Genomic DNA, 27,185 nt, shown 5'->3' with positions numbered 1-27,185 from the left:
CTAAACGAAAAAGTCCCCTTAAACCCGTATACTTTTGTCCTACTGCATTGGTTTGGTTTTAAATAGCGTCCTTTTAAACAACAATCATTTAACAAACCTGTAGTACTATTTGTCAAACAACCTGTCTTTTCTCCTGTAAAGTTTCATTAATTTCCAATTCATCTATCTATCTATAATTTTCTTGAATGGTTGATAATGTTGGTGAGATTGTGTTAATTTTGTCTACAATTTCTAAATGCAAATATGCCAGTGCCATGGCTTGTTCTAAAATCATGGTGACTATCATATGTGGAGATGTTCAGAGATCTTAAGGTTTTAGTAGATTATCACAGCAAAGCAACTCTTGATAAAAGAACATATAGAACACAGAGAAACAAAGTTAATAAAATTTTGCAGAATGCCACACTAATGTAGTACAGTGGTCCAATCAGATTACACACCTTGATTGTTCCGATCAGTAGTGGTCACAGAGACAAGTGAAATGCTGTAGAGAAGTGCAACGAGTCATAATCCTTAAAGGACTGAGTTACAAGGAAAGACTGCACAAAACCTTGGCTTTTCAGACTTGAAAGGAGGTAACTATAAGGCCATCTCAGAGAAGCAATAAATATACCAAAGAACTTGAAAAGATAAAACTGGAAAACCAACACATAGCAGCAGGATTGGAATTCGCAGAATGTTATTCTTTGAGTAGGGAATTGTCAACAAGTGGAAAGAATTTTTGGAGGGAAATCAAAGCAAATAACCAGGAATCAATCAAGAAAGAGTGGATGGGAGAAAGAGTTATTGATTCGTTCTATATGAGTGCATTTAGATAGGCCTAAGATCTTTATCATTCATTTCTGTTAATATTCTGGTAATCCTGAGATTAAATAAACAAAGTAAATCTATGGTAATTAAAGGTTTAGAAACAGAACGCTCAGTGTCTGTGGTTTTTCTCCATCCTTCTCAATCAATATAGCCTATAGCTTGGCTATAAAGTACTGACTGTATGTTGAATGAATTCAGAGCAACTCACAAAATAATCGTGCAAACAGAATCCTGTGTGCAAAAGGAGAGAAACACATAGTAATATGAGCATTAGGGTTTATTATTCCATAATTAAATAGACTAAATACAAAAAGTATCCAAGCTGACTCAAGACAATAAGCTACTGGTTCTAACAGGGTTACAGTCTAACACTGGACAGTCTCAACTCTCAATCCCCTTTACCATAATTAATGTTACTATTATTTGTCTGTCTTCTTGGAGCTTTTGGTTGGTCTGGAAAATAAAAAAGGACATTTTTTATTGAAATTAATTTGTTACTTGTGGCAAATTAACTGAATTATTTAAATAATCTGGCTATTTAACCCTTTCACCTTTTTGGATGCAGAAACAATAGCTGACTCAGCTAATAGAAGTGAGACTGCACTGAGTGGCATGTACTGCTGGGCATGGGGAATAGAAAAGTTGGTCACCCGGGAAGTGGTGCTTAGAGCAGTGTCTGTTGTCTACCGGCTCCATCACCTAGAGATGCAGCTGGAAATCACCTGCTTGCCCTCTCATTTAGGGAATTGGCTGTGCTGAGGGGTTCAAGAAACAGATGCTGCTTATCATTGTTTCTTTCTCACTGAGGAAATGGATCATGTTCTGACATGTGAGGCACCTACGTCCTCCATCAACCAGGAAATAGGGCATGTTGAGAAACGTCACCAGCCTGAAGAATAGTGCTTGTTGCAGAAAGCAAGTTGCTTGAGACGTTGATGGTCCTGATCCTCTAATCATTTGACTCCAGCATTATAAAGCCCCATCATCTGATCCTCCAATGACCTGATGACCCTGACCCTCTGATCTCCTGACTCTGCAATGACCCAAATTCCTAATCATCTGACCCTCACATACACTTGTTTGAAGCCACGATATCAACAAACCCCCACCCCCAATCTGCCTCTGATCCCTTAATAGCCAAATACCCACCTCTCCCAAGGAAGATGAGGCCTCTACCTTTGGTCGTGACCTCCTTGGTGCTGGTTTCTGAGTCGGATAGAGCCTTTTTGATAAAAGCCAAACTGCAATGGTCACTGGCATATCACACGTTAATCAGATAGCATGTCTATAATGGTGCATTACATTTTCTGAGTACCTGTTCTTTCTAAATTAATAACTCATATCTTATACAGTTCACAGTTCTTCTCATGCTCTACTCGTAGACTTTCCTCCGTGATCTACACTTGTCAATCTTGCCTCTAACTTTGGTTCCTGAACAATTTTTTAAAATACTCAAACACTGAACAGAATATGGACGAGGGAACACCTGCCCTAGTAGGTCAAGAGCAGGTAGTTTGCTCACTTCAGACTGTGAAAAGGTGGCCTGCTCACCTTTATGGCTCCTGATTTCCCTTGAGTAAGTTCCTATCCTCCTTTTGTTCCCAGAACTGGTTATATACTGGGCCATAAAATATACCATTCTGTAACATTATCATGCAGTGCAGTCTCTACTGATGTTCCTTTGTTGACTGTAATATTTCTTTTGCTTTCATTTGCTACCTTAAAGAAAGAATGTTCAACATGGAATATGTTAGAGAAGTTGTGTATTTTTAGAGATCTACAAATTTGACTCCTGTTTGCTGACTTTTGAAATGATTTGTAGATCACTGCATGAATTAGCAGTTACTAAATCATAGCCCATCAATCAAATCTCAATATGCAAACAGGATCAGGGACATGAGAATATTTCATCACCTAGATCTTAAGGTGAAAAGGTCAAACTAAGATTTCACACAGATGGACACAACATGCAGATTAGCCCACTACACCTGTCGAGATATAAAGCTGACGGGTATCAGTGGAATGAGCTCCTTACTTTCTCTTGTTCTTCGACTCTGTGGTTTGAAAGACACTGGAGGCTGACATGAGGTTTTCAATGTACTGACCAAGCACCTGGTTCTCAGATTTGAGCTTCAGGTTCTCTTCTTTAACAGCATCAACTCTGGCTGACAGATCTGTAAACCACATGTAATGGTCAGGATAGATCCGGGAAACAATCCAGCATGAAGCTCAAGTTACAATAAAGAGAGAGAAAATACTTCTTCGAAATAAGGGAGGGAAAGAAAAGCAAATGGAGTAGTAAATGAAAATCAAAACAAACTGCAGATACTGGAAATCTTAAATAAAACAGAAAATGATGTAAACACTCAGCAGGCCAGAAAGCATCTGTGGAAAGAGAAACAATTAAGATTTCAAGTCTGGGACCCTTCACCAGAACAGAACTTCTGACAAAGGGTCTTGGACGTGAAATGTTAACTGTTGCTCTTTCCATAGATGCTGCCTGACCTGCTGAGCATTTCCAGCGCTTTTTTTTTATATTTGAGAGTTAGAGCAGGATAAATGTGGGTGTGATGTTGGAGGCCTTGGAAGGGATTGGGAAATAATACAGACATACAGTGAGATGAGCCTAATAAGGGAACTGAAAAAGTGAGAGAGAAAGGCAGTGCAGAGAGAGAGAGAGAGAGTGCGGAGATGAGAATGAAATGGAGCAATGAAAAGAGAAGCAGAAAAAGCAAGAGGAACCTTCAAAGAGAGGGGGAGGAAGCAATATAAAGACAGGGAAAGGGAAAACACGAAACTGCCAAGAGGGATCAGCACAGAAAGGTCTGTGAAAGAGGGGGAGAGTAGAAGTACCATGGTAGCATAGAAAGGCAGAGATAGAGAAAACTGCAAAGATTTATAAATCAGTTAAGAAATAAAAATGAAACCAAAAATAAAAGAAAAAGAGGAAAATAATCAAATGCAGAAGGAAAGATGAGTTTGTTAGCAGAAAAAAAAACGCCAGCAAGCAGAGAGGGAAATACCACGAGAAAGAAGATAACTTTCTCCAACACAAAGCCATCTTAGAGAAAGAGTGAAAGAACGAGAGGGCAGCACAGCAGAAGAGAAAAACATCCTGATTTGTGTTTAAACTGAGGCATCAACAAGTCATCACCTTCGAGTGTGTGCTGCAGTTCCAAAACCTGATTTATTAGCCTTGTCTTCTCCTCCAGCTCCTCTTGATTTTCAAAATCTGTTCCTATCATGATAGAGAAATAACAAATCAGACAACAGTTTGGAACAGATGGCTTGAAACAGTTCAAGTGGCAAGTCTCAATGCAGGGAAACCTCTCTCTCCAATGCTGTCACTACTTTGTGAATTAAAACCACATGAATCTGCATTTATGCTATTGGAGCTGAAACCCTGGACTTTCTGCTCTGCCACATGATGCCCAATAGTAAAACCTGCTGCTCTTTTGGTGGAAGACTATAGAGTTCCAGGGCATGCTTTAATTTTTCAGCCAAAAATGCCAACAGAATCTGTCTTCTAAAGATAATGTCCTAACAATTTGATTGTGTAATGCTTTGGGTGGAGTGAAACATGTTAACGAACATTTTCAGGTCATTTTGCATCTCTAAGGAAATTCGACTGGACATTTAGGACTCCCCAGATTCTTCATTCCCCGAGGCCAGACTCCAATCACCCTGAACACCCAACCCTTTAACACTCTGAAGATTCCAATGGCCCAATGCACTGACAAACCATTGCCCCCAAGGGAGGCCCCCACACCCTAGCCCTAATCCATTCTTGGGGACTCCCTCATACAGTCCGCTTGTCCCTCCCTACCCACCCCTCCCCGTCCCCTGGTACTTTCCTCTGTAACTGAAGGCGATATAACACCCATCCCTTCACTTCCAGGTGCAGTGGACATTCACCTGCACCTTTTCTGACCTGGTCCACTGCATTCAATGTTCACAATATGGCTTCCTCTACATCAGTGAAACGAAGCGTATACCAGGTAACCTTCTCGTGGGGCACCTGTGATCTGTCCGCAACAGTCATCTTTAGCTTCCATTTGCAGTTCAACTCTCCTTTCCACTCTGATATGTCTGTCCTCAACCTTCTCAATTGCTACAGAGAGACCAAGTACAAACTGAAAGAACAATACCTCATACGTTGAGTAGCATACAGTCCAATGGTATGGACACTGAATTTTCCAACTTAAGGTAACTTACAGCCCTGGTGCTCTCCTCCCACACACTCACTGATCCATCCCGTTTTCTTCTCCCTTTGTTCATCTCTCCCATCCACTCCCTCCATCTGGTTCCATCAGCCCATCATCCCCCACCCCATCTGGTTCCACCTATCACCTACTAGCCTCTGTACCACTCCCCTGCCCCACATGGTTCCATCTATCCATCATCCCCTCCCTATTGGATTCCACCTACCATCTACAAGCCTCTGTCCCACCCCCTCCCCCCACCTGATTGCAGCATCCCTCCCTATCTGGTTCTATCTATCACCTACCAACCTCTATCCTTCTCCTTTTGTACTGCTATATGCTGGCAATCTTTCCTCTTCCCTCTCAGTCCTTATGCAGGACTCAACCCAAAATGTTGACTTACACCTTTCGCCTCCACAGATGCTGCTTGACCTGCTGAGTTCTTCCACTGTTCTGTTGTTCCGATCCACTAATCCCCACTGTCCCTCTGGTCCCTGAAATGGCCTCCAGCTACCAGCCCCCATCATCACCATCCCCATTCATCCACCAACCCCTCAGACTCTTCTGCTTCAGACCCCAGTAGCTCATTTTATTTTTCACACTATCATGTACTCTAAAACTGATCCATCAGAGTCCAAGGCCAACAGCATAAAGTTGCAGCAGTAGGTCTATAATTGAATCACACCTGCAACAAGGCACAATCATCTTCAACCCAAAGTTCCTACTTAGATTGTCTACTCTCACTATGAAGCAAGCACGTTGAGGTCTTTACTGTATCCACAACTTGTTTTATCTCTTTCCCAGTTCTCTTAAAGGGCTTGAAACATTAGCTCTGCTTTGTTTTCCGCAGATGCTGCCTGCCAGACCTGCTGAGTTTTTCCAGCATTTTCTGCATTTATCCCACTTAGACCTGCTGGGCCTAAGGGGAACATCGTGGAAGGAATTCCCAGGGTTTTCCGGTAATTCTTACTTATTGTAGCCAAGTAGGAGACCATTCGGCTCACCAAGTCCATGCTGGCTCCCAGCAGATAAATCCCATCCAGCCTTTCCCTATTTCCCTGAGGACTTAGGCTGGGAAACTCATTCCAGGCTTGTGCTAGTCCAGTGGCCTCATTAATTTGAACGGGAAGGGACACTAATTGGGAGAAGCAACAGTACAAGATAATTTCCTATTTTCTTAATTGCATTGATTTAAATGTTTTGATTGTTTTATTATATTTTGAGTATCCTGTTTATTTTATTTCTAAATATATTTTCAAGAACCCTCATGCAAAGCACAGTGGTACAGCTGCCTCACAGCTCCAATTACCAGGGACCTCCTATGCTGTCTGTGTGGAGGTTGCACATTCTCTGTCTGATCTTGTGTATTTCCCCAGAGTGCTCCAGTTTCCTCCTACATCCCAAAGGCTTGCTGCGAGGTAGGTTACTTAACTACTGTAAATTACCCTTAGTGTGTTGGGTAGTTGGGAGTGTGCGGGAAGGACTGGTGGGAGAGTCAGGATGGTGTTGATGGACATGTGTGAGAGAATAGGTTACAGAGAAATAAATGGCGAAATGGAATTGTTCTGAGAGCATGGAGTCAATGGACAAAGGCTTCTTTCCATTCATGAGAAAACATGAACGGTGTCCAAAGACTGTTTAAAAATTAAGGCCCAATCCATCTAGAGTCAACGTGAGAAAACTTCAAAGACACTAATCCAGAACAAAATTAATTTGGGAAAGTAGGGATAATAGAGGAAACAAATACTGTTTTGTGAAAGACAAATTGCCTTTGATTAACTTGATTGAGTTCTTTGTTGAAATACGAGTGGATGGGGTTTATATTGTGAATATGAACCTTCAAAAGGTGTTTAGCAAATGACTGCATGAGTCTTGCTAGCAAAGCAAACTTGTGGTATTTGGAGGAACTGGCTACATAAATACTAAAATAACTACACTAACATCCTCATGATGAATAAGGGCAATGTTCCTGAATGTTCCCAGCATAGGACTTATACTATGAATGGTAGGGCACTATGGAGTGTAATAGAACAGAAGGACTTAGGAGTACAAGTACATAGTTCATTGAAAGTGGCGTCACAGGTAGACAAGATGGTGAAAAGGTGTTTAGCATGCTGGCCTTCATCAGTTAGACCACTGAGTACAGGAGTTGGGACACTTTATGGCAGTTGTATTAAGTCGTTGGTGAGGCTGCACTTGGAGTACTGTGTACAGTTTTGGTCATCCTGTTAGAGGAAAGACATGACTAAACTGGAAAAGTGCAGAAGAGATTTATGAGGATGTTGCCAGAACTAGAGGGAGAGGTTGGATGGCTAGGTCTTTATTCCTTGGAACATAGGAGAATGAGGGGTGACCTTATAGAAACGTTTAAAATTATCAGAGGCACAGATAAGGTGGATGATAATGGTCTTTTCCTCAGGGTAGGGGAGTCCAAAACTAGAGGGCATAGATTTAAGGTGAGAGGGGAAAGATTTAAAAGAGCCCTGAGGGGCACCTTTTTCAAGCAGAGGGTAGTGAGTATATGGAACATGCTGCCAGAGGAAGTGGTTGAAGCAAGTACAATAGTATCACTTAAGAAGCACTTGGACAGGAACATGCAGGGGCGGGGCTTAGAGGGATATGGGCCAAACGCAGGAAATTGGGATGAGAGGGTTGGGCATCATGGTCGGCATGGACCCGTTGGGCCAAAGGGCCTGTATCCATGCTGTATTGCTCTATGACTCTACAAATGTTCTTTAACTAGCTTTCTCAATATATCTGCCACCTTTAAAAATGTGTATAGATAGAAAAGAGAGGTTAGTGAACAATTTTTTTAGACTGGAAGGAAATCTACAGGAATGTTCCCCAGGAGCTGCAGTTAGACTTCTTTTATTATATGGTACAAGTGTATGGCTTGAACTTAAGTATATAAGGCAGATAATTTCAAAGTTATTGATGGTACACAATTTGGAAATGTAGCAAACCTTCAGCAATCTTGTAGTAAACCTTGTAGCAATCTTCAGCAGGATATAAAAACAGTAAAACCCCAAAACATTCAGCAGGTCAGGATTCATGTGATGGGGCAAGGCATAGTTAACTCTTCAGTTTCCTCAGAAGTGGCATCAGTTCAAAATGTGACATGTCTTAGATAAGTACAGAGGCAGGGAAATTGGGGGTGGTGGGGTGGGAGCAGGTGGAGAGAAAAGAACAAAGAAAGGAAATCCATAATAGGGTGGAAAGCAAGAACTGCTAAGTGACAAAAGTAATGAGATGCAAGATAAGATGGGATGATCGTTGGACAAGAATCACAAGATGAAAAGATAAAAATCAGAAAAAATGCTAACAGCTGCTGTCTGGACAAATGAGAGTGATGAATATGATCTGAAACAGTTGAACTTGAGACACAGTGCAGAATGTTGTTAAATGTCTAATCAAAACATGATACAGTATTCCACAAGTTTCCATTGAATCTTCATTAAAAAAAACATGTAAGAAACCAAGGACAGAAGATGGAAGTGGGCTGGAGAATAAAAATAGGAAGTGACCAAAAGCTCTAGGTCATACTTGTAAGCTGCATGGACATCTAAAGCAAGCTATCACCTCATCTCCATTTGATCTCCCTCGTGCAGATGAGGCCACATCAAGAGCAGCTAATATAATATGCTAAGTAGGGAGTAATTACAAAGGTGTATTTGGGACCTTGCCACAGTAAGGGAGAAGGTATGTGTGAGAAGTTGCAGTGGGATGAAATTAAAGAGTGGATTTAAAACATTGGTGCTGCTTAATCCAATTTTCAGACTGATATATTGATTTGAGATTAATCTTCTAATCTTCTAATCCATGGGATTCTTATCATTTACTGAACACTAGAATTTCCTACTTTGTTATTAGTTTATGAGTCCTGAAGCAGATGAATGGCATTCATTTGTCCACTGTTCAAAAAATTCCAACAGATATGTCATCAAATGAACCATGCACTTTTTTGTTAATATCAGCAGCAACATTTCTTCCTCTCTTGAGACAGACATGTGAAGGTTGAAGGATTGGAGATTGCAAGTTTATTTGCATGTGACAGCACTTTACAAAGATCTCCATAATAAATCTTTAATTTCATCTCAACAGCAGTTTCCCTTCCCATAGCACCTTCCCATACATACTTTGTCCTTTACCATGGCAAAATGTCAGGCTATAACCACAGAAATCACATCCTATAGTTTGTATCAGCATTCACTCAACCAAAGAGGTCAAGTCCTATAGTCAAATCTATTTTTTTAATTAGAAGTGCATTTCAGAATAAGGGGGTTGTTACCTATTTCAGCAACTCTGAAACAACTATCAGCCAATCAATCAAGGTAATGAATCCATTCCTTTGTGCTCTGTTAGCTTTTCCTATCTTAAGTCCCCATGTTGACATCAATAAAGCCTAAATAAACCTGTCACACAATAATTACACCCTCCAGTAATAATGTCTCAGTCTTGCATTCCCCATCTCCTCAGTCTGCACTTCTATGATCCAATCAACTCTAACTTTATACTTCTCAACATTATGATTTGCTAATTTAATTCAAGTAATTATGCAAAATCATAATATTACATGAAAGTAAGAATAAAATGCAAAGCATTGAAATGAAGACTAAATTATATCTGCATCACCAGTACTCTATAATACTCCATGCAGACAAGGAGATGGATTAGCTTTTAGAATAACATAGCAACAAATTAGAATAAAACTGGAATTCTGTGCTCATTTCTGTGCAGGAACATGTCAAGGCCTTGGAATTGATGCAGAAGAGATTTACCAGAATGATATCGGGAATTAAGTAGTTCAGTTATTTGGGAGACTAAAGAAGCTGGTTTTGTTCTAATTGGAGTAGAGAAAAGAGAGGTCATTAAGGTGTCCAAAATCATGAGTAGTTTCAATGGAGCAAATAGGTAGAAACAGAACTTACTCTGGAGAAAAAGAGGAGGATAAATGATAACTACAGTCCAATACATCTAATATCAGTGCTGGGAAAACTATTGCAGACCAGTGTCAAAATTAGTTCTCACTTGCAGAATAATACTAGCCAACCAATGCGGCCTTGTTAAAGGCAAATCATGCATGACTGATCTCATATGGTAAAAACTAAAGTTATAATGGCCATGCAATAGATGGAGTTTTAAAAGTCATTTGATAAAGTAGCACAACAGTCATTCATAAAGTAGGAAATATATTAAAGAGACTTGGATACATAGCTGGTTGAGAAGTAGAAGACAAAATATTATAAACTAATTTTTTTTTTGATTGGAGGGAAATATGGAGTGCCCTGGAGCCAATATTGGAAATATTCTTTTTCCTGTTATGTATAAATGACCTGGACTAGGATTCAAGAGGTGCAGTTTTGAAGCAAGATACTGAACTCAACAGCATTGCAAATAATGAGCAAGATAGAACCTGACTTCTGGCAGACATACACATACTGGATGTACAATCCTTCTATATCTCCATCTACATCGGGAGGGTCTGAAGGTTCCACACCTCCCCCCCCCCCCACACCTTCTATGAATAGAGGCCCAACCAGTTTTCCTCCACCAACATACTTATTCACCTGGATGAATTCATCCTCACATTCATCAACTTCTCATTCAACTCTACTCAATTTATGGAACAGCTATGGAACTTGCATGAGCGCTTTTGGTGGGATACTTGGAACAGTCTTTGTCTCAGTCCAACTTGGGCCCACTCCCTCAACTATTTTTCTAGTACACCAGCAATTGTACTAGTGCCTCCTCCTGGAGTCACACAGAACTCAAACTTGTAATTACTTTTGCTGCCAATTTCTACCCTGAATCTTACCTTCATAAGGTCAATCTCTGGCTTATCTTTTCTCTTTCTGGATCTCTCTGTCTCAATTCTCAGGGATAGGCAAACCACAAACATTGTTTACAAATCTATCTTGATTACTTTTCCTCTAACCTTGTCTCCTGCAAGGAATCCAATCCATTATTCAAGTTCTTCTGTCTCCACCATATTTGCTCTGATGATGAAACTTGCCACATTGGTGTCTCTGAAATGTCTTCCTTCTTCCTACGCTGAGGCTTGCCCCACCATAGTGAATAGAGCCCTTGACTGCATCTCATCCATTTCCTGCACCTCTACTCTCACTGGACAGAGCGAGGAAAGAGTTCCAATGGTCCTTGCTTTCCACCCCACCAGCCTCTGCATTCAACAGATCATCCTTCACAATTTCTTCCAGCTCCAACACAATCCTACCACCAGACACATCTTCCTCTCCCCCTTCAGAATTTCTACAGGACCATTCCCTTCATGATTCCTTGGCCTACTCTTTCCCACCCACCACTCCTCATCCGATAGCACTTTTACATGCAATCACAGGAGGTGCATCACCTGCCCTTTTACCTCCTCCGTCCTCACCATCCAGGAACCTTAACGGTCTTTCCAAGTGAAGCAGCAATTCACTTGCACATCTCAAAATCTAGTACAGTGCATTCAGTGTTCACACTGTGGTCTCCTCTACATTGTAGAAATCAAACACAGAATATTCCCCCTTTCTATTTTTATACCATTGTGGATGGCATTATGTTTTCCCCATTTACCATGTCCTTGTTCATTTACTTGAACTGCCTGTATCCCCCTGAAGTCTCCCTGCAATTTCCTCACAGCTCCACTGGCTCCCGGCTTTGAATCACCAGCAAACTTGGATCAATTGCACTTGATCTCCTCATCCAACTCATTGATATAGATTGGTGAACAAGTGGAACCCCAATACTGATCCCTGTGGCACCCCACTGGTCACAACCTCCCTACTCAGAAATGATCCTTGCATTCCTTCTTTCTGTTTTCTGTCCCTTAACCAATCCTCAATACCATGTACTCTAATTTTAATTAATAATCTTACTGAAGGCCTTCTGAAAGTCCAAATAAGTCTTACTTATTCTACTTGTTGAAACCTCAAAAACTTCCAACAAATTTGTCAACCATGATTTCCCAGTTCCAGATTTAATCTGCCCAAACCTCTTATGATTTTCCAAGTGTCCTGTTACCACTTCCTTAATAACAAATTCCAGCAATGTCCCACTAGTGATGTCAGGCCAACTGGTCTCTAGTTCCCTGTTTTTTTCTGCTTATCTTCCTCAAAATAGTGGGCTTACTTTTGCTGCCTTCCAATCTATGGGGTTTTGGAAGATGACACTATCTGCTATCTCCAAGGTAACTTCATTCAAAAGGCTAGGATGCAGGTCATCAGGTTCTGCGATCTATTAGCTTTCAGTCCTGATAGTTCTTGCATTCCAGAAATTCTTGAAGAGGATTTTGTAAGGTCATCTTGGGTTTTCCGTTTGCCTTGTCCAAATCTGGTGCCTAGTTAGGTTGATGACTGGTGATCCATCTGCTTCTAGCTTTCTTGTGTTTTGATGATGAGGCTTGAGACAAATGAGTCAAACACCTTGTGGCTGGTCTGGAGTTAAACATAGTCAAGACCAAGTAAGGACAGTAGACTTCCATTCCTAAAGAAGACACTGGTGAATCATCTGGGCCTTTGTGATAATCCGGTATATAATATCATGGTTAGGGTTTCTGATACTACCCATGGATACAAGTCGATGATGTTGTCCACTGATTACATCCACTTTTGTTCCAATTAATGTGCAGTATAAAACTCACCTCATATTATTACCCCTTTATCCATTTTGTGTTCTCTTCAGTACTTCAGTTTGATTTATAAAGCAATGCATAATTTATTCCTATCTTTAATGACTGCTCATGAGTTGACATTTATTTGAAAGTTCTGTCAGCTGTGAGTTGTAAGTAACCAATAATCATACAAGTCATTTGTCCAAATTGTCCTTGACAAGCTCCTTGTACCTCTACCACCTCTCACTGTTGCAACACTATGAGATATTCCAAAGCCAATCATTGTCTCAGTGCCATGCAATGATGTTTTCTAACATTCCATCTTTATAGTTTATTCCTTTGCATGAGATCTCCAACATCACGGGAGCCAATTTGATTCATTCCATGTGATATCAAGAAAGAGCTGAGAGCACTGGGTACAGCAATGATTATGGGACCAGACAACATCCCAGTTGTAATATTTAAGATCTGTACTCCAGGTCTAGCCACATTTAAAACTAAGCTGTTCCAGTACAGTTAGAAACTTGGTATCTACCTAACAATGTGGAAAATTGTCCTAGCATGTCCTGTTAACAAAAGGAAGGACAAATCCAATTCAGTAATTACTCTCCACTCAGTCTACTCTCCATCGTCAGCAACGTATTTGAAAAAGTCATCCACAGTCCTATCAATTGACACTTACCAATAACCTGCTCACTAATCCCTAATTAGGTTTCTTCAGGTCCACATGACTCCAGATCTCATCACAGCCTTGGACCAAAGAGCCGAATTTCAAAGGTGAGTATAGATTGACTGTACTCAACATTCTGGCACAATTTAATGGTGTGGCATCACAGAGCCCTGGCAAAACTGATGACAATAGGCACTAAAGTGGTGACACTCCAAATATTGAAATCTATCCCACACAAATGAAGATGGTTATGATAGTTCAAGGTCAATCATCCCAGCCCTGGGACATCACTGCACAGTTCCTAGGCACAGCCATCTTAAGCTGCTTCATTAGTGATCTTCCTTTCATCATCATGTCAGTAGTGAGGGTGTTTGTTGATGATTGCACAGTATTCAATTCCATTTTCACCTCCTTAGTAAAAGAACAAGCCCATGCCTGCATGCAGCAAGACATGGTCAACAATCAGACATGGGATGATAAGCAGCAGGTAATTTTTGGACCACAAAATCCATTCCAAAATCCCTCATCATCAACATCCTGGCAGTCGACATGAACAAGAAGCTCAAATGGACCAGTCATATAAATACCATGGCTACAAGAGCAAGTCAAAGGCTAAATATCCTGCGGTAATTGACTCATTTCCTGACAACTTAAAGCCTTTCCACCATTTACTAAGCACAAGTCAGGAATGTGATGGAACATTCTCCACCTGCCTGGATGTCAACAGTACCAACAATTCTCAAAAATCTCCAGCAGTGTCCAGGACAATACAATCCACTTGATTGACATCCTATTTAGCACCCTAAACATTCACCCCCTCTGCCAGAACCACACTGTGGTCACATTGTGTGCCATCGACAAAATGCACTGCATTCACTCACCTAGACTACACCAGCAACACCTCCCACACCCGTGACCTCTACCACCAGGCATAGCAGGCACATGGGAACCCCAGCTCCTGCAAATCCCACATCCCCAACCCAAATCACACACCCTCCTAACTTTGAAATATATTGCCATTCCTTCATTATCACTGACTCCAAATTCTGGAACACCTGCAGCAACGGCAATGTGTGAGTACTTTCAGCTGAGGGACCACAGTGGTTCTAGAAGGTGGCTCACCACCACTTTCTCAAGGGCAATCAGGGATTGGCAATATATGTTGGCCTTGCCTGTGACATGCACATCCTGAAAACTGAACAAATAAAATCAATATTGTGCAACTAACCCTCTTATGTCCCTATCAGTATTCTTAAGTGATTGATGTTATAGTTACACACTTAGAATGATGTATCTGCCAATTTTTTGCCCACCACCACAAATAGACTGTCCTTTTGTAGGCCATCCCGTCTTTGGCAGCATTGACCAGTTCTAATTTTGGTTTGATCAGTGAACCTTTTATGAAGCCACATACAGTGCCACATTCCAGTTCATTTATGGGACCCTGTTCATCACACTCCTCCTGCCAGTATGTTTGCCATTTCGATGCATTTTCCCATTTCATGTCATCCAAGCTAGCTCAACAACCTGCCACATATACCATACACACTGATATTTTCAGTTGGTTCCAGTCAGTTCCTTGATAAATATGTTACTGAAATTCAAATTAAGCAATCTTTCATTGTCACTCAGAAGAATGTAGGGGCAGGAGTTGCACTTTCAACCCCTTGAGCCAGTTCTGCCATTCAATTAGATCGTTGCTGCCACCTACCCAACCTCCATTTGCCCACCATGTTTCTGTAAAGTTAATTCCCTTGTCTGATAAAAAAAATACCTCAGCCCTGAAATGTCCAATCGGCCCAGAGTATGGTAATAGGAACATTTAGATTATGCGGAAGCTTTTTGTTGGTCAAGGCAAATTGGTGTTATGGGATGCAAGTGGACAATTAACAAACCTTCCATCTGCTACCTGCTGCACAACACCCCTGAGGGTGCCCCAAGCCAACAACTTTCATCACACCACCAACAAGACCAACCCCTCTCCCAACGCCGCATCACCACAGGTGCTTGAGACACCGCTGAAAAAAATTGCATTTTATTTTCCCATCACTGATTACGACGAGGCTGTTGGATAGATGGAAGAATCCACTTCCACACAGGGTTTGCATTTTACTGGCATCTCGCCCTGCATTTACCGCAGAGGTAACGACAGTCCCCTATTCCCCTCACAGACAAACCGGGGAGATGTGGGCGTAATGCCGTAAGGAACCACAGTAGCCAGAGGCTCGCGTTGTCAGCTACCTTCTGCATCTGCATTCATTTTGTCATCAGCCTCCTGTGGAATTTTCATTCGATGGCGTCGCCTAGGAACTCCTTGGAACCGACAATCTGAAATAAATGAGATAATAAAACAGAGGGATTGATGTACAGGGACCAGGTCACGGACAAAGCCGCCTTTTGTGTTGGCCATTATCTCGCCCCGCACGGCACGGAGACTAGTGGTTCTGCACATCCGAAGCCGGGGCTCACTGCAGCTGGCTGCCCATTCCAGCCCGAGCCACAGATGATCAAATATCGATTCGATATGTGCAGAGATTGATGCCGATTGAGCGAGGTAGCTGCTGGGTTCCACAGTTAACGGCAAATTGGGGGAGATGATGGTCTAAATTAACACACCATCCTCAACCTCCATCCAGCACGCCCAATCGTGGCAATTTGCTATCAGTCTAAGAGTAGGCATCCGGCGAGACCTCCATACAAGCCGCTCCACGTTAGTCCACCTTCCCCGGGTTAATGCCCGTACACCGGTCTGTCTCCAACACGGTTGAGTGATGCTCGATTACAACGGGACATTTCGTCCCGTTTACACGGGTTTGCTTTTTGTTTTGCCCGGCCGGCTAATGGGGGAGTCGGTTGGTGCCCGCCCCGAGGAAGTCAGAGCCGAGGAGCTCGCTTACCTTCGCTGCTACCAGCTCCTGCCTGCTGTCTGCTGTGGCGAGCGCTCGGGAGATGCGTCAGCCCGCAGTGCGCAGAGGCGGTACAGGGGCAGAGCTGCCCTGTCGTCTTCTCGCACACCACTGCCTCCTTCCACGGCTGTCACAGCCCTCATCGTCGTCACTGTCCCCTTACATCACTGCTACACTCCCTATAGCCATCGTTGCAACCGTGCATCGCCCTTGCACCTTTAAAACCTCCGTATTCCATTGGCCCATCCTCTATCAGCATCACTCTCTCTCTTCACCACTGCCACCACAATTGCTGTTCTCTCACACCGCTGTTGCATCCCGGATCACCATCACCACCTCCTTCCACCACTATCACTGCCTGTTGGTAGTGCTCACACAACCACCATTGCCTGCTTCCAGCCCTAGTGCACCGCCTATAACCACAGCCTTTGTCACACTAACCTATTCCCGTCATTGACCCCTTGTATAATCCACACTGCCGCCTTCCAAAACTGCTGTACCCCGTGTCACAATCAGTGACTCCCTGCATCGCTGTCGTTATCACTGCCTCCTTACACCACTGTTGCACGCTGCATCATCATCGTCCTTAACACTGTTGGTGCGTTTCACCAATGTTTCGTTATACCGCTATCTCACCCCTCATCACCATCAGTGTCACTTTACACCACTGTGAACTTTATCACCACCTTCCATTACTGGTGCCTCAGTTATCAGCTTTGTCACCTGTACTATTGCTGCACCACTAATCAACATTATTACCTCATTACATTTCTATCACTAACACTGCCTCCATTCACTACTGTTACATCCACTATCACTGTTTCATTTCACTACACACCCCTTATCAATATTAGTGCCTCCTTTCACTACTGATGCACCCACTGTCATTATTATAGCATCCTTACTGCATCGCTGCATCCTTTATCACTATCATTGCACTGTTACACCATTGCTGCCCTCTATATCACCATTGCTATTTCACACTCCTCCTGCACTCTAAATCGCGGCTGTAAGAATTAGATGCAGGAGCAGACCGATTGTCCCATCATGCCATGCAACGAGATCGTGGTTGACCTTTAATCTCAGCTCCACTTGACTGCACTAACCCCATATGCCTTGATTATAAGATTTAAAAATCTATCAGTCTCTGCCTTGAATGCGTTCAGAGGCTAAGCCTCCACAACCATTATGTGTAGAGAATTCTGATGAGTCACTGGTATCCTGAATGGCCAACACTTATTTTGAAAAAATAACCCTTGTTTCGGGACCCCAGTGGAAATGTCATCTCTGCATTAACCATGTCAAGAATGTTATATTTTTCAATGATATCACTTCTCCTTCTAAATTCTAAAGCATACAGGCCAAACCTGCTTAACCTCCTTCTGTTCAAGAAAATAACAACCCCAGAAATCAATCTGGCGAACCTTGGCATCACTGCCTCTATTGCAAGTATATCTTTCCTTCGGGTGAAGAGACCAGTCCTGTACACAATAGGCAGTCTCACCTGAGCTCTGTATTATTGGAGCAAGATGTCTCTATTCTTGTGATCAAATCTTCCTTAAAGACCAATGCACAGTTTTCCTTCCTAATTGCTTGATATCCCTGCACGTTAATTTTCAGTGATTCGTCTCAAGGAGGCCCAGGGTCCCTCCTAACATTATTCAACTTCTCACATTAAAGAAATACCTTGCCTTTCTACTTTTTCTACCAAAATGAATGACATCACATTTTCCACATTATATTCCATCTGCCATGTGGTTTTCCAGACATTTAGCCCATCAGTATGCTCCTGAAACTTCTGTCTATCCTTCTCCTCACAGCCTATACTGCCACTTAGCTTAGCAACTTACACTGTTGCTGCCTCCTTTATCACCATCATTGCCTCATTATACCATGACTGCAACCTTTATCATCACTGCTTTCTTGCATTGCTTCTGCAACCCTTGTCACCATCATTGCCTTCTTGTACTTGTTCTGCACTCCCTGTCATCTTCAATGGATCCTTACTCTACTTCCACACTCTTCAGCAACATTACTGCCTCTTTACCCGATAAAGTTGCACCTCAAATTTCCACCACTGCCTCCTTACACTCTAAGAAACTTCTACAGATGTACTGTTGAAAGTATCATGACTGGTTGCATCATGGTCTGGTTTGGCGATTCAAATGCACAGGAATGCATGAAGCTGCAGAGAGTAGTGGACTCAGCCCAATATATCATGGGCACATCCCTCCCCACCATTGGTAGTATCTGCAGGAGGAACTGCCTCAAGAAGGCAACATCCATCATCAAAGACCCCCACCATCTGAGCCATGCCATCTTCTTCAGCTACTATCAGGCAGGAGGTACAGGAGCCTGAAGTCCCACACCACCAGGTTCAAGAAACAATTATTTCCCTTCAACCACTCAGTTCTTGAACCAACCTGCACAACCCTAGTCACTACCTTAATATAGCAACACTATGGCCACTTTGCATTAAAATTGACTTTTTTTGGTCTAATTGTGTTCTTTCTTGTATAATTTTGTATAATTTATGTTTTTCTTGTGGACATGTTGTTTCTCCAATGCTATGTGTCTGTGATGCTGCTACAAGTAAGTTTTTCATTGCACCTGTGCATACATGTACTTGTGCACAGGACAATAGACTCGACTTTGGCCTTACACCACTACTGTACCCACTGTCATCATTACAACTGCTGCATACACCACTGCTGCAGACTTTATCACTGCCATTGCCTTCTTACGCCACTATTGCACTCTGTTTCTACTATAATCCTTTTAGCCATCAGTGCATCCTTACACTTCCTCTGCCACCCTTTATCACCATCACTGCCCTGTTCTGCTTTGGACCAACGGAACCTGCAGAGAGTGGTAAACACTGACCAGTCTATCACAGGCTTGTCACTTTCTTCCATCCAGTCCGTCTTCACTGTGCGTCACTTCAGAAAGGCTAATAGTATCGTCAAGGATGCCTGCCACCCTGGCTATTCTTTTTTCTCTCTTCTAACTTCTGACAGAAGATACAGGAGCTTGAAAGCCCAGACAACCAGACTCAAGAAAAGCTTCTTCCCCACTGCTATCAGACTTCTGAACCAATCACCTTTTTCACAACCCCTTCCTGGTGATGCTGTCATGTTCTCAATCTCTTAATTCTACCTCTCTTTGTTAGTCCAGTGTAGTCCATCAGACTGCACTACTATTTTTGCACTATTCTATTGTACTTTGCACCATTCTTTTGTTTTACACTTGTTGCTGTATTTATTGTTGTATTATTACCAGGCACAGTAGTACGGCAGTTAGCATAATGCTATTACAGCGCCAGTGACCTGGTCTCACTTCCTGCCACTGTCTGTAAGGAGTTTGTGCATTTTCCCTGTGACTGCATGGGTCTCCTCCAGGTGCTCTGGTTTCCTCCCACATTCCAAAGATGTACGGGTTAGGAAGTTGTGGGCATGCTATGTTGGCGCTAGAAGCGTGGCGACACTTGTGGGCTGCCCCCAGAACATTCTACACAAAGATGCATTTCACTGTGTGTTTTGATGTACATGTGACTAATAAAGAAATCTTATCTTATCTTATACTGTTTACTTTGTGAGCTTCACACAAGTAAGGGATTTCATTGCACCCTGGTGTATATGACAATAAACTAATCTGCATCTAAATCTGAATCTTATACCATTGTTTCATCCAGTATCACCATCACTTTCCTTATACATATAATTACTGATTTCTTTATTATCATCTCTGCCTCCTTACACCAGTACTGCATCCCTCTTCACTATCACTGATTCTTTACACTACTGCTGCATTCTTTATCACCATAACTACTACACTACAGCCTAACACTAAATGTTTTAGTGCATTTGTGGTATTTGAATTGAAAGCTTACTGCAACGATTGTTTGTTTCTCTGACTGTCCAAGTTCTGTAATTATTCCTATACTATTGCATTTTGACTGGAAGTTAAGATAGTTTTTGTGGAAAGATTAATATATAGAGTTATACGCACATCTCCTGCAGTTACCTATAGCAACAATGACTCTCCATACCAGTGCCTACTTGACTCTAGCTGAATCTCTCCAAACCTCTCCTTTCCCATTCATCCCAATTACTTGGGAAGGAACAGGTTGAATTTGAAATCAGACTGTAACAAGAGAAATAATTTTAATTCAGTAAACAAGTCTGTTTGGCAATGAATAAATGAATAAAAATCAGACTCTCATCTTATCAGGAAAAGTTGGGAGAAACTAGATAAAATGATGTATAACTTAACTTTTTCACTTTCATTAAAACAAATGCTTCTTAATCATATAGCTTTTGTTGCCATTTAATATATGAAAAGTCATCGACTTGACATGTTAACACTGTTTCTGTCTTCACGGATACTGCCTAATCTGCTGAGTATTTCCAGCATTTTGTGTCCTTATTTCAGATTTCTGGCATTTGCAGATTTTTGCTTTTCATTTATTAAGTCTTTATTTTTATATATTTTCAGAAGGAGAAAAGGGAGAAACTTTGTTAATTATGAACCCCTTACAATCACATACTGACACAAAAGATAGGTTCATTTATCTGGCAGTAATTGAAGGTTTATTTAATCACTCTTCAATGGATAAATCCAATTAGAATGCTATTTTGAGAAAACTCATTTCCACTTAATCTAATCCAGTCAGTAACCATGACAACTAGCTGAGGTTCTGAAAGCAAGCTTAGTTGGTAACTACAATAGATTTATTTGTGATTTCTTTTGAACCCCTGTTTACTTATTTTTTATTCATTTGAGGGGAGTAAATGCCAGCTTTTATTATCAATGTCGAATTGCCCTGTGAACTGAGTGTCTTGCTAGACCATTTCAGAGGCAGTAAAGAGTCAACCACATTGATAAATCCAGAGACAAAGTAAATATAAATTTAAGGAGATTTGTGTTTTTATTTAGCATATAGATTGGATCAAGATATTCCTGATTAAGCAGTTCCGGTTTCAAGAGGCTGAACATCTTACTATTGTGCCTATGTAGAATTGTTGCAGCAATCCCATCTAGTAAAATGCAAGGAGAGTTGTCCAAAGAGTTTCAACTCCTTAAAGCCCTGAATCTGTCTTGAAAATGATGTAACCTACTTTCACTAATGTGGCGACCCTGAAGGCTGGAGTTTAACACAGATTTACTGCACTTTACCTTAGATTGGAACTTATGGAATTTGCCACTTTGAGCTTTGTAACTCAGAACCTAACCTCCAAAATTAAAAATAGTCAGCATGCCTCCAAAAATAAGTAACATATATACTTGGTATTCCCTACACTGTTTTGCTGGATTTGTGATGTGTTTAAACCTGCAATGGAATATGATTTTATTAGCACCTTTTGAATTTCCTGGAAGCTATCAGTTTTCTGTTATTTGGGATTTCTGATAAAACACACCTTTGATTCTGCATTAAGTAGGTACATTTTGTTAACCTTTGGGCATAAAACGAAATAATTGGTTATTTCTAAGTTGCAATTTATTGCAATTTATTACTAAATCACAAAATAACAGCCAAAGAGCATTTGTCAGCAAGATACAGGAAGATGTCTTAATCTATAGCAATTATAGCAAATTAACCAATCCAGGATCTTGATGTAGTGTTTATTCAAATTACTGACCATTCAATGGGTATTCAAGGGGAAAATAAATTGTACAGACATTGGTCTGATTTCACTTTATTGCCACAATCATAGAATGCAGTCAAAGACAAATTCATTATCTCAAAAGCTTGATCTATCCAGCATTATTTTTGACATGGTCCATTTTTCAATATTAATAGCATGATAGGAGTTGGGTTAATATAGGATACAGTCATTTCTCCTTTCATTATAATACATGCTTGAGGATTAGGAAACACTATACCATTTTCATTAAAACCAATTAGTGATACACACACTTTATATACAATGAAATATAACAAATCATACACAATGCATTGGTAGTCCATTCTTTTACAACAATCAAAAGCCTTACCTTCACCAGTCCAGAGACATTATTAGACCATTAGCAAGACTCAACAAATCTGTTCTAATGAAAGAAAGTGATTATATACTTCTGTTTGGAAGGAGTATCTGGGTTAAGATGCTATAAAGTATGTATGTTAAACAGGTTCTTAACCTCTAATAAAGTTCAATGTAGAGTTTACAAACTTAAAAACATGATATACAAAAAGCTTAAATAAAGTATATATAGCTTATTAAAGGGTTTTTGTGCAGACTGCTTCTATAAGCATTGCTCTGCCGAGAGTGGTTAGTCACATGTTACAATCCTTATAGGGGCAACAACCATAAAGTAATAATTATTGTTTAAAGCCATTATTACATTTGCTACACAACCTCCTCTTTCAAACAAAACTACAAATATAACTGAGTAACAGGTTTTCACACAGTCTATGATCTTCACAGCGGTGCTTGTTGGTATTATGCCTGTTATTCTCAGGTGTACCAGATGTTGTTGGAATATCATCCAACATTACTGCCTCATTTTGACTCTCCTCAGGACAATGGGATTCCTTGATCTTGCAGTCATCTTCAGTATTCTCCCTGATATTGTGTGGGAGAAGCACATGGTCTTCATAAATTTATCAGAATTTCTCACCAATCTTCACAAGATAAAACTTAGAATTGTACACCTTTATTATTTCCTTGAAATCTCGCCTTCTCATCTGCAAACTCCCTAGAAGTCATTGTGTACAAACTCTATACAAAAACATCAATCTTGATGTTTTTCTCCCTTTGGTTTTGAATGTTTAGTCTGATTGAATCTTTCCTCCAGTTTTTGTCTCAAATTAGTCTGAATGAGACTGCACAGTGCTGTGTGCATTATCACTTCTGCAGGAATGTATCCAGTTGGGGAGAATGTCTTTTTTCCTGGCTTAGAAGAAAAGTCACATGTCAACGTTTTATGGTCTCTTCAATGTTTCCTTTACTGTACAAACCCTTCCCTGTTCCAAATTTGAAGCTGAGAAGTGTTTTTCAGAAATTGCCCAAACTGAAACAATCTAAACTACAAATATTACCTGATATGACTTCTTCCAGAAGGCAGTGTATGGCAAGGATAGAACTTAATTGCTCCAATTTGCATTCGACAGTGGTGTGTGAACCCCACTTTATTTCTAATCACTTTGAATGACTGAAATAAAAACAGAAAATGCTGGAAACACTCAGCAGGTCAGGCAACATCTGTGGAAACAGAGAGAGAGTTAACATTTCACAAATAAATCCTGAAATCATACAAATTTTTAACAATTTTCTGTTTTGTTTTCATATTTGCAGAATCTGCAGTTTTTTTTTGATTTTCAGACACTCTGAATTGCTGTTGATTAATAACAAAAAGTTTTCCATGCATTTATCGTACATCTGGTACATCTACAAATAATTGCTGTTGATTTCAACGTAACTCATCTGGGACACAACTGCTATTTTACACAATCTTTTAATTAGATAGTTGATAAGCTTTTTTCATTTATAACAAACTTCCCAGGCACCACCTTTTATTCCCCTGTGCTCAAGTCTGCCTGTCAGACCTGTTGAAATTAGCTGTGGGCTTCTCAAATTTACCTATCAATCCAGTCACACTCTCACTCATGTCCTCAATAACTTGTCATTTTATTTGGGTGTGATTCATTGCCATCCCATCCTCATCGCTAGTGTAATCTGAGTTTACTCAATGGGTTTGTAATCTGTAATATAGAGTTTGGCACAATTTACAGAATTTATAGGTGAGACATGAAGAGTTCAAACAGACTCAAACTCCTGTAGTTTATTCAAGGATACTTTGTAGATTGCTTCTGAAACTTCCTATAAACATTTTTGCAGCCTAGAGAGCAGGTTGTCATGTGACACATGCCTTAAAGAAGTGACTGTCTTTAAGTAACTGTTATTGTTCACAATCAGTATCACATACATTGCAAGTGCTCTCTTTTCTGTGCTCCCAAGTGACAAATAGCATGAGATTTGCCTGCCTTTCTAAAGTAATTTAATTGTTTTCATTGTTTTTTTTGACAGTTAATTAGTATGTGACTTCGGGATGTTGAACTTGACTTTGTGTTGTCAGATTGCTTAACATATAGAGAAGCATATAGGTCTTATCAATATCTTATCCCATTGTCTCAAGTTATTATTTCCTAGCAATGTTATCTCTGCAACATTTGCTTCTGTTGCTCAATTTTGCTGAACTGTGATGTTATTTAAGAGAATCAATGTAACCAAGGGATTGGAAAGCACACCTTAGCTCAGTATCAATGAGCGAATTGGAGACTTTTCAACACAGGGCAGGGAGATTTTTACAGCTGATTCCAAACCTTGATCACACCTTGTGGAGAGGTGTAGCTTCAGAATACAATAGTGTAGCCAAGAGAGTGTAATGTAATGGGAACTCAAGTTAGACAGAAAATGAGGAGATATAGAAATTGCCCCTAACAGGTAAAACAAGTATAAGGAGAGGATAAGAAGAGACTGCCAGAAGGTCAGTTAGAATGCTGACCATGACACCTTTGAACAGATTGATCAGAACTTAAGTCAGAAGACAGTGTATAGCAAGGATAGAACTTAATTGATCAGAGTTCACCAATACTGACAAACTGGAAAAACTGGTTATCTGAAATTGGACAATTCTGTGTTAAATTTTGGGGGCTGAAAGGGGCCCAGATGCTATTCCTTGAGACTATGTTGGCTGCTTTGGAGCAGTATTAGAGACCATCGCTTATGCGAGTTCCCACTACTATGTCATAGACACAAGCTGCACTTTTCACCTTGTGGGATGCACAGAACAATCCTTGCTTCAGTCCAATGCGAGCTCCTGCCTCAGCTCTTTATCTGTTCGTCGATGACTGCATTGGTGCCGCTTCCTACTCTTGGACCTGTTTTGTGTCCCACAGTTCCAGCATTGTTTTTAAACGTTTGCCTTCATTCACCTCCCCCTATATACACATCCTCCACAGATCAGTTGTGATTGACAACCTTCACCCAACAACCACCATCACCTCTTGTGTCATTCAACCTTTCTTGATTCTCACCCTATCAGACTCCTTTGTTCTCACAATCTCTTACCTTGCAAATTCCCTTGCATCCCATTTCTAACTTTTTTAGTTCTGATGAAAGGACAATGACCTGAAATTTTAACTCTGTTTCATTCTCCATAGAGGCTGCCTGACCTGCTGAATTTTTCCAACTGTGTCCTGTTTTTATTACTGTATGCAGTTCTGGATATTGTACCTTGGGAAATACATTGGCAATATGGCATAGAGGGGGTAAAAGTTTTAAAAGAAATGAATGCTAGATCAGTTGTCAATTGCAGATCAGGCACCAAGGACCTAGGGGCAGAAAAAGGCAGGTGGAATAGGCTATAGATCATTTGTGATCTTATTGAATGCCAACACAGGCTCAAGAAATGAAGTGACCCTTTAATATTTCCCATTTTGTTATGAAAACTTTTGTCTTTTAATTCAGTTTTCAGCTGTTAATGGCATGGAAATCTAGACAAGTTATCATAAGCAGGAATAGCTCTGTATGCATATACAAACAAAACAGAAAATATATGAATGATTATTTTCCCTACTAGTTTAGCAGATTATTAGATCATCAAAATAATACATTCTAAAGAATAACTGCTCTTGGATTCATTGCTTACTTTCAGCAGTATTTTGCTTTTACTTCTGTCACCAAGTAATTATCTTGCTTGCTCATCTCATTAATTCTTCCCAGAACAGGCTAATGTACTATATTTTTCTTCCTTTGGGGAATATATTTTACATTTATATGTTGCATCAGAAACTAAATACAACTTTCACATAAACATCCAGGTCCATGGGGTCTGTGGTTATTATGTGAATACAAGTTTTTAAAAAAATGAGAAGGAAGCTGCACCTCAACAGGATTGACTGGTTTGAAACCATTTTGGATTAAGGGATGAAAATGTCTCCTTCCCTCCCCCATTTCACTTGCATCATCAGCAGCCTTCCAAGAAAAACAAAATGGTAGCTTTGCCACAGTATGTTGGGGAAAAAAAAGTATGGGCTATGCTGAAAAGGATGAACAATCCAGAATTGCTTGCGTAGTTGTTTTCATCTGATCAAAAATCATGAATTTAAGCTCCCACTACAAGATGTATAAATGAAGATAAAGGACGTAAGCACGCCCCACACACACATACACACACACTCTCTATCTTAAAGGGACTTTCACTGAGTCCGTAACACCTTGTTTCATATTCTTCTGTTCCCTTCCATCCCCTCAGCGTCAAAGACCCATAGAATGTAATAAATTAAGATATACCCTGTAAAATGGAAGCTTTGCTCTTATATTGAATTCTACTGAGCTTTGGAATGATAAACCTACCTCCACTTTAAAAAAACACAATAGAAACTAATAAAATATTTCATATTTAAAACTGACTTGAAAAAAAATCCCACGAGATCATAGTCAGAGTTTAAGTACTTTGCATAAGCAAAGCCTTAAGAATAAAATGATGGAACATACAAGGCTAACCACTGCATATTCTGCTGAATGTCATGCCCTGACACAAGATTTATGGTCAAATTCCTACAGCAACTCCACTTTCCCAAATGATTCCCATGCTCTTTGATTCCCTTCAGGACAAAAATCATTCAATTGTACTCTCTCTCTGTAACCATAACCAGAGTTGAGAATTCTAAACATGCACATTCCATTTAAATGAAAAATATCTTTGTTCATGATGTAAATGGCTACCTCATTATCCTCACATTAACAGGCCATTACCAGAAGATACAGAGCATTGACCTTATCAAACTTTCCGAATTTTACAATTCCAGTGAGATCAATGTTCTAAACTCCTAAAGAGGCCCAGTCCTCTCAATATTTTACCCCAGAAATCAAACTTCATTGTAGTCCTCAAAGACAGTTGAAAACCAAACCTGCACCCAGTACCCCAGGTGTGATTTTGTTTAAATTCAGCAGGATCCCCTTCTAATACTCTAAAGTCCC

General features: G+C 40.6%; 1 protein-coding gene across 1 annotated transcript; it reads right to left on the bottom strand.

Moving 5' to 3' along the window:
- Positions 1–1,072: 1,072 nt before the first annotated feature.
- On the bottom strand, positions 1,073–16,309 carry LOC127573514 (short coiled-coil protein B). Its single transcript, XM_052021800.1, has 5 exons — positions 16,192–16,309; positions 15,536–15,622; positions 3,965–4,048; positions 2,799–2,984; positions 1,073–1,263 (listed from the first exon to the last, which is right to left on the bottom strand). The coding sequence occupies exons 2-4, from the start codon at positions 15,582–15,584 to the stop codon at positions 2,842–2,844; spliced, it is 276 nt and encodes a 91-aa protein (XP_051877760.1). The 5' UTR covers positions 15,585–15,622; positions 16,192–16,309; the 3' UTR covers positions 1,073–1,263; positions 2,799–2,841.
- Between the last annotated feature and the right edge of the window lie 10,876 nt (positions 16,310–27,185).

Source organism: Pristis pectinata, chromosome 8 (assembly GCF_009764475.1).
Source record: "Pristis pectinata isolate sPriPec2 chromosome 8, sPriPec2.1.pri, whole genome shotgun sequence".
In the NCBI taxonomy this organism is placed as follows: domain Eukaryota; kingdom Metazoa; phylum Chordata; class Chondrichthyes; order Rhinopristiformes; family Pristidae; genus Pristis; species Pristis pectinata.
Note: the sequence above shows the minus strand (reverse complement) of the source record. Positions and strands in the feature narration are given on the sequence as shown.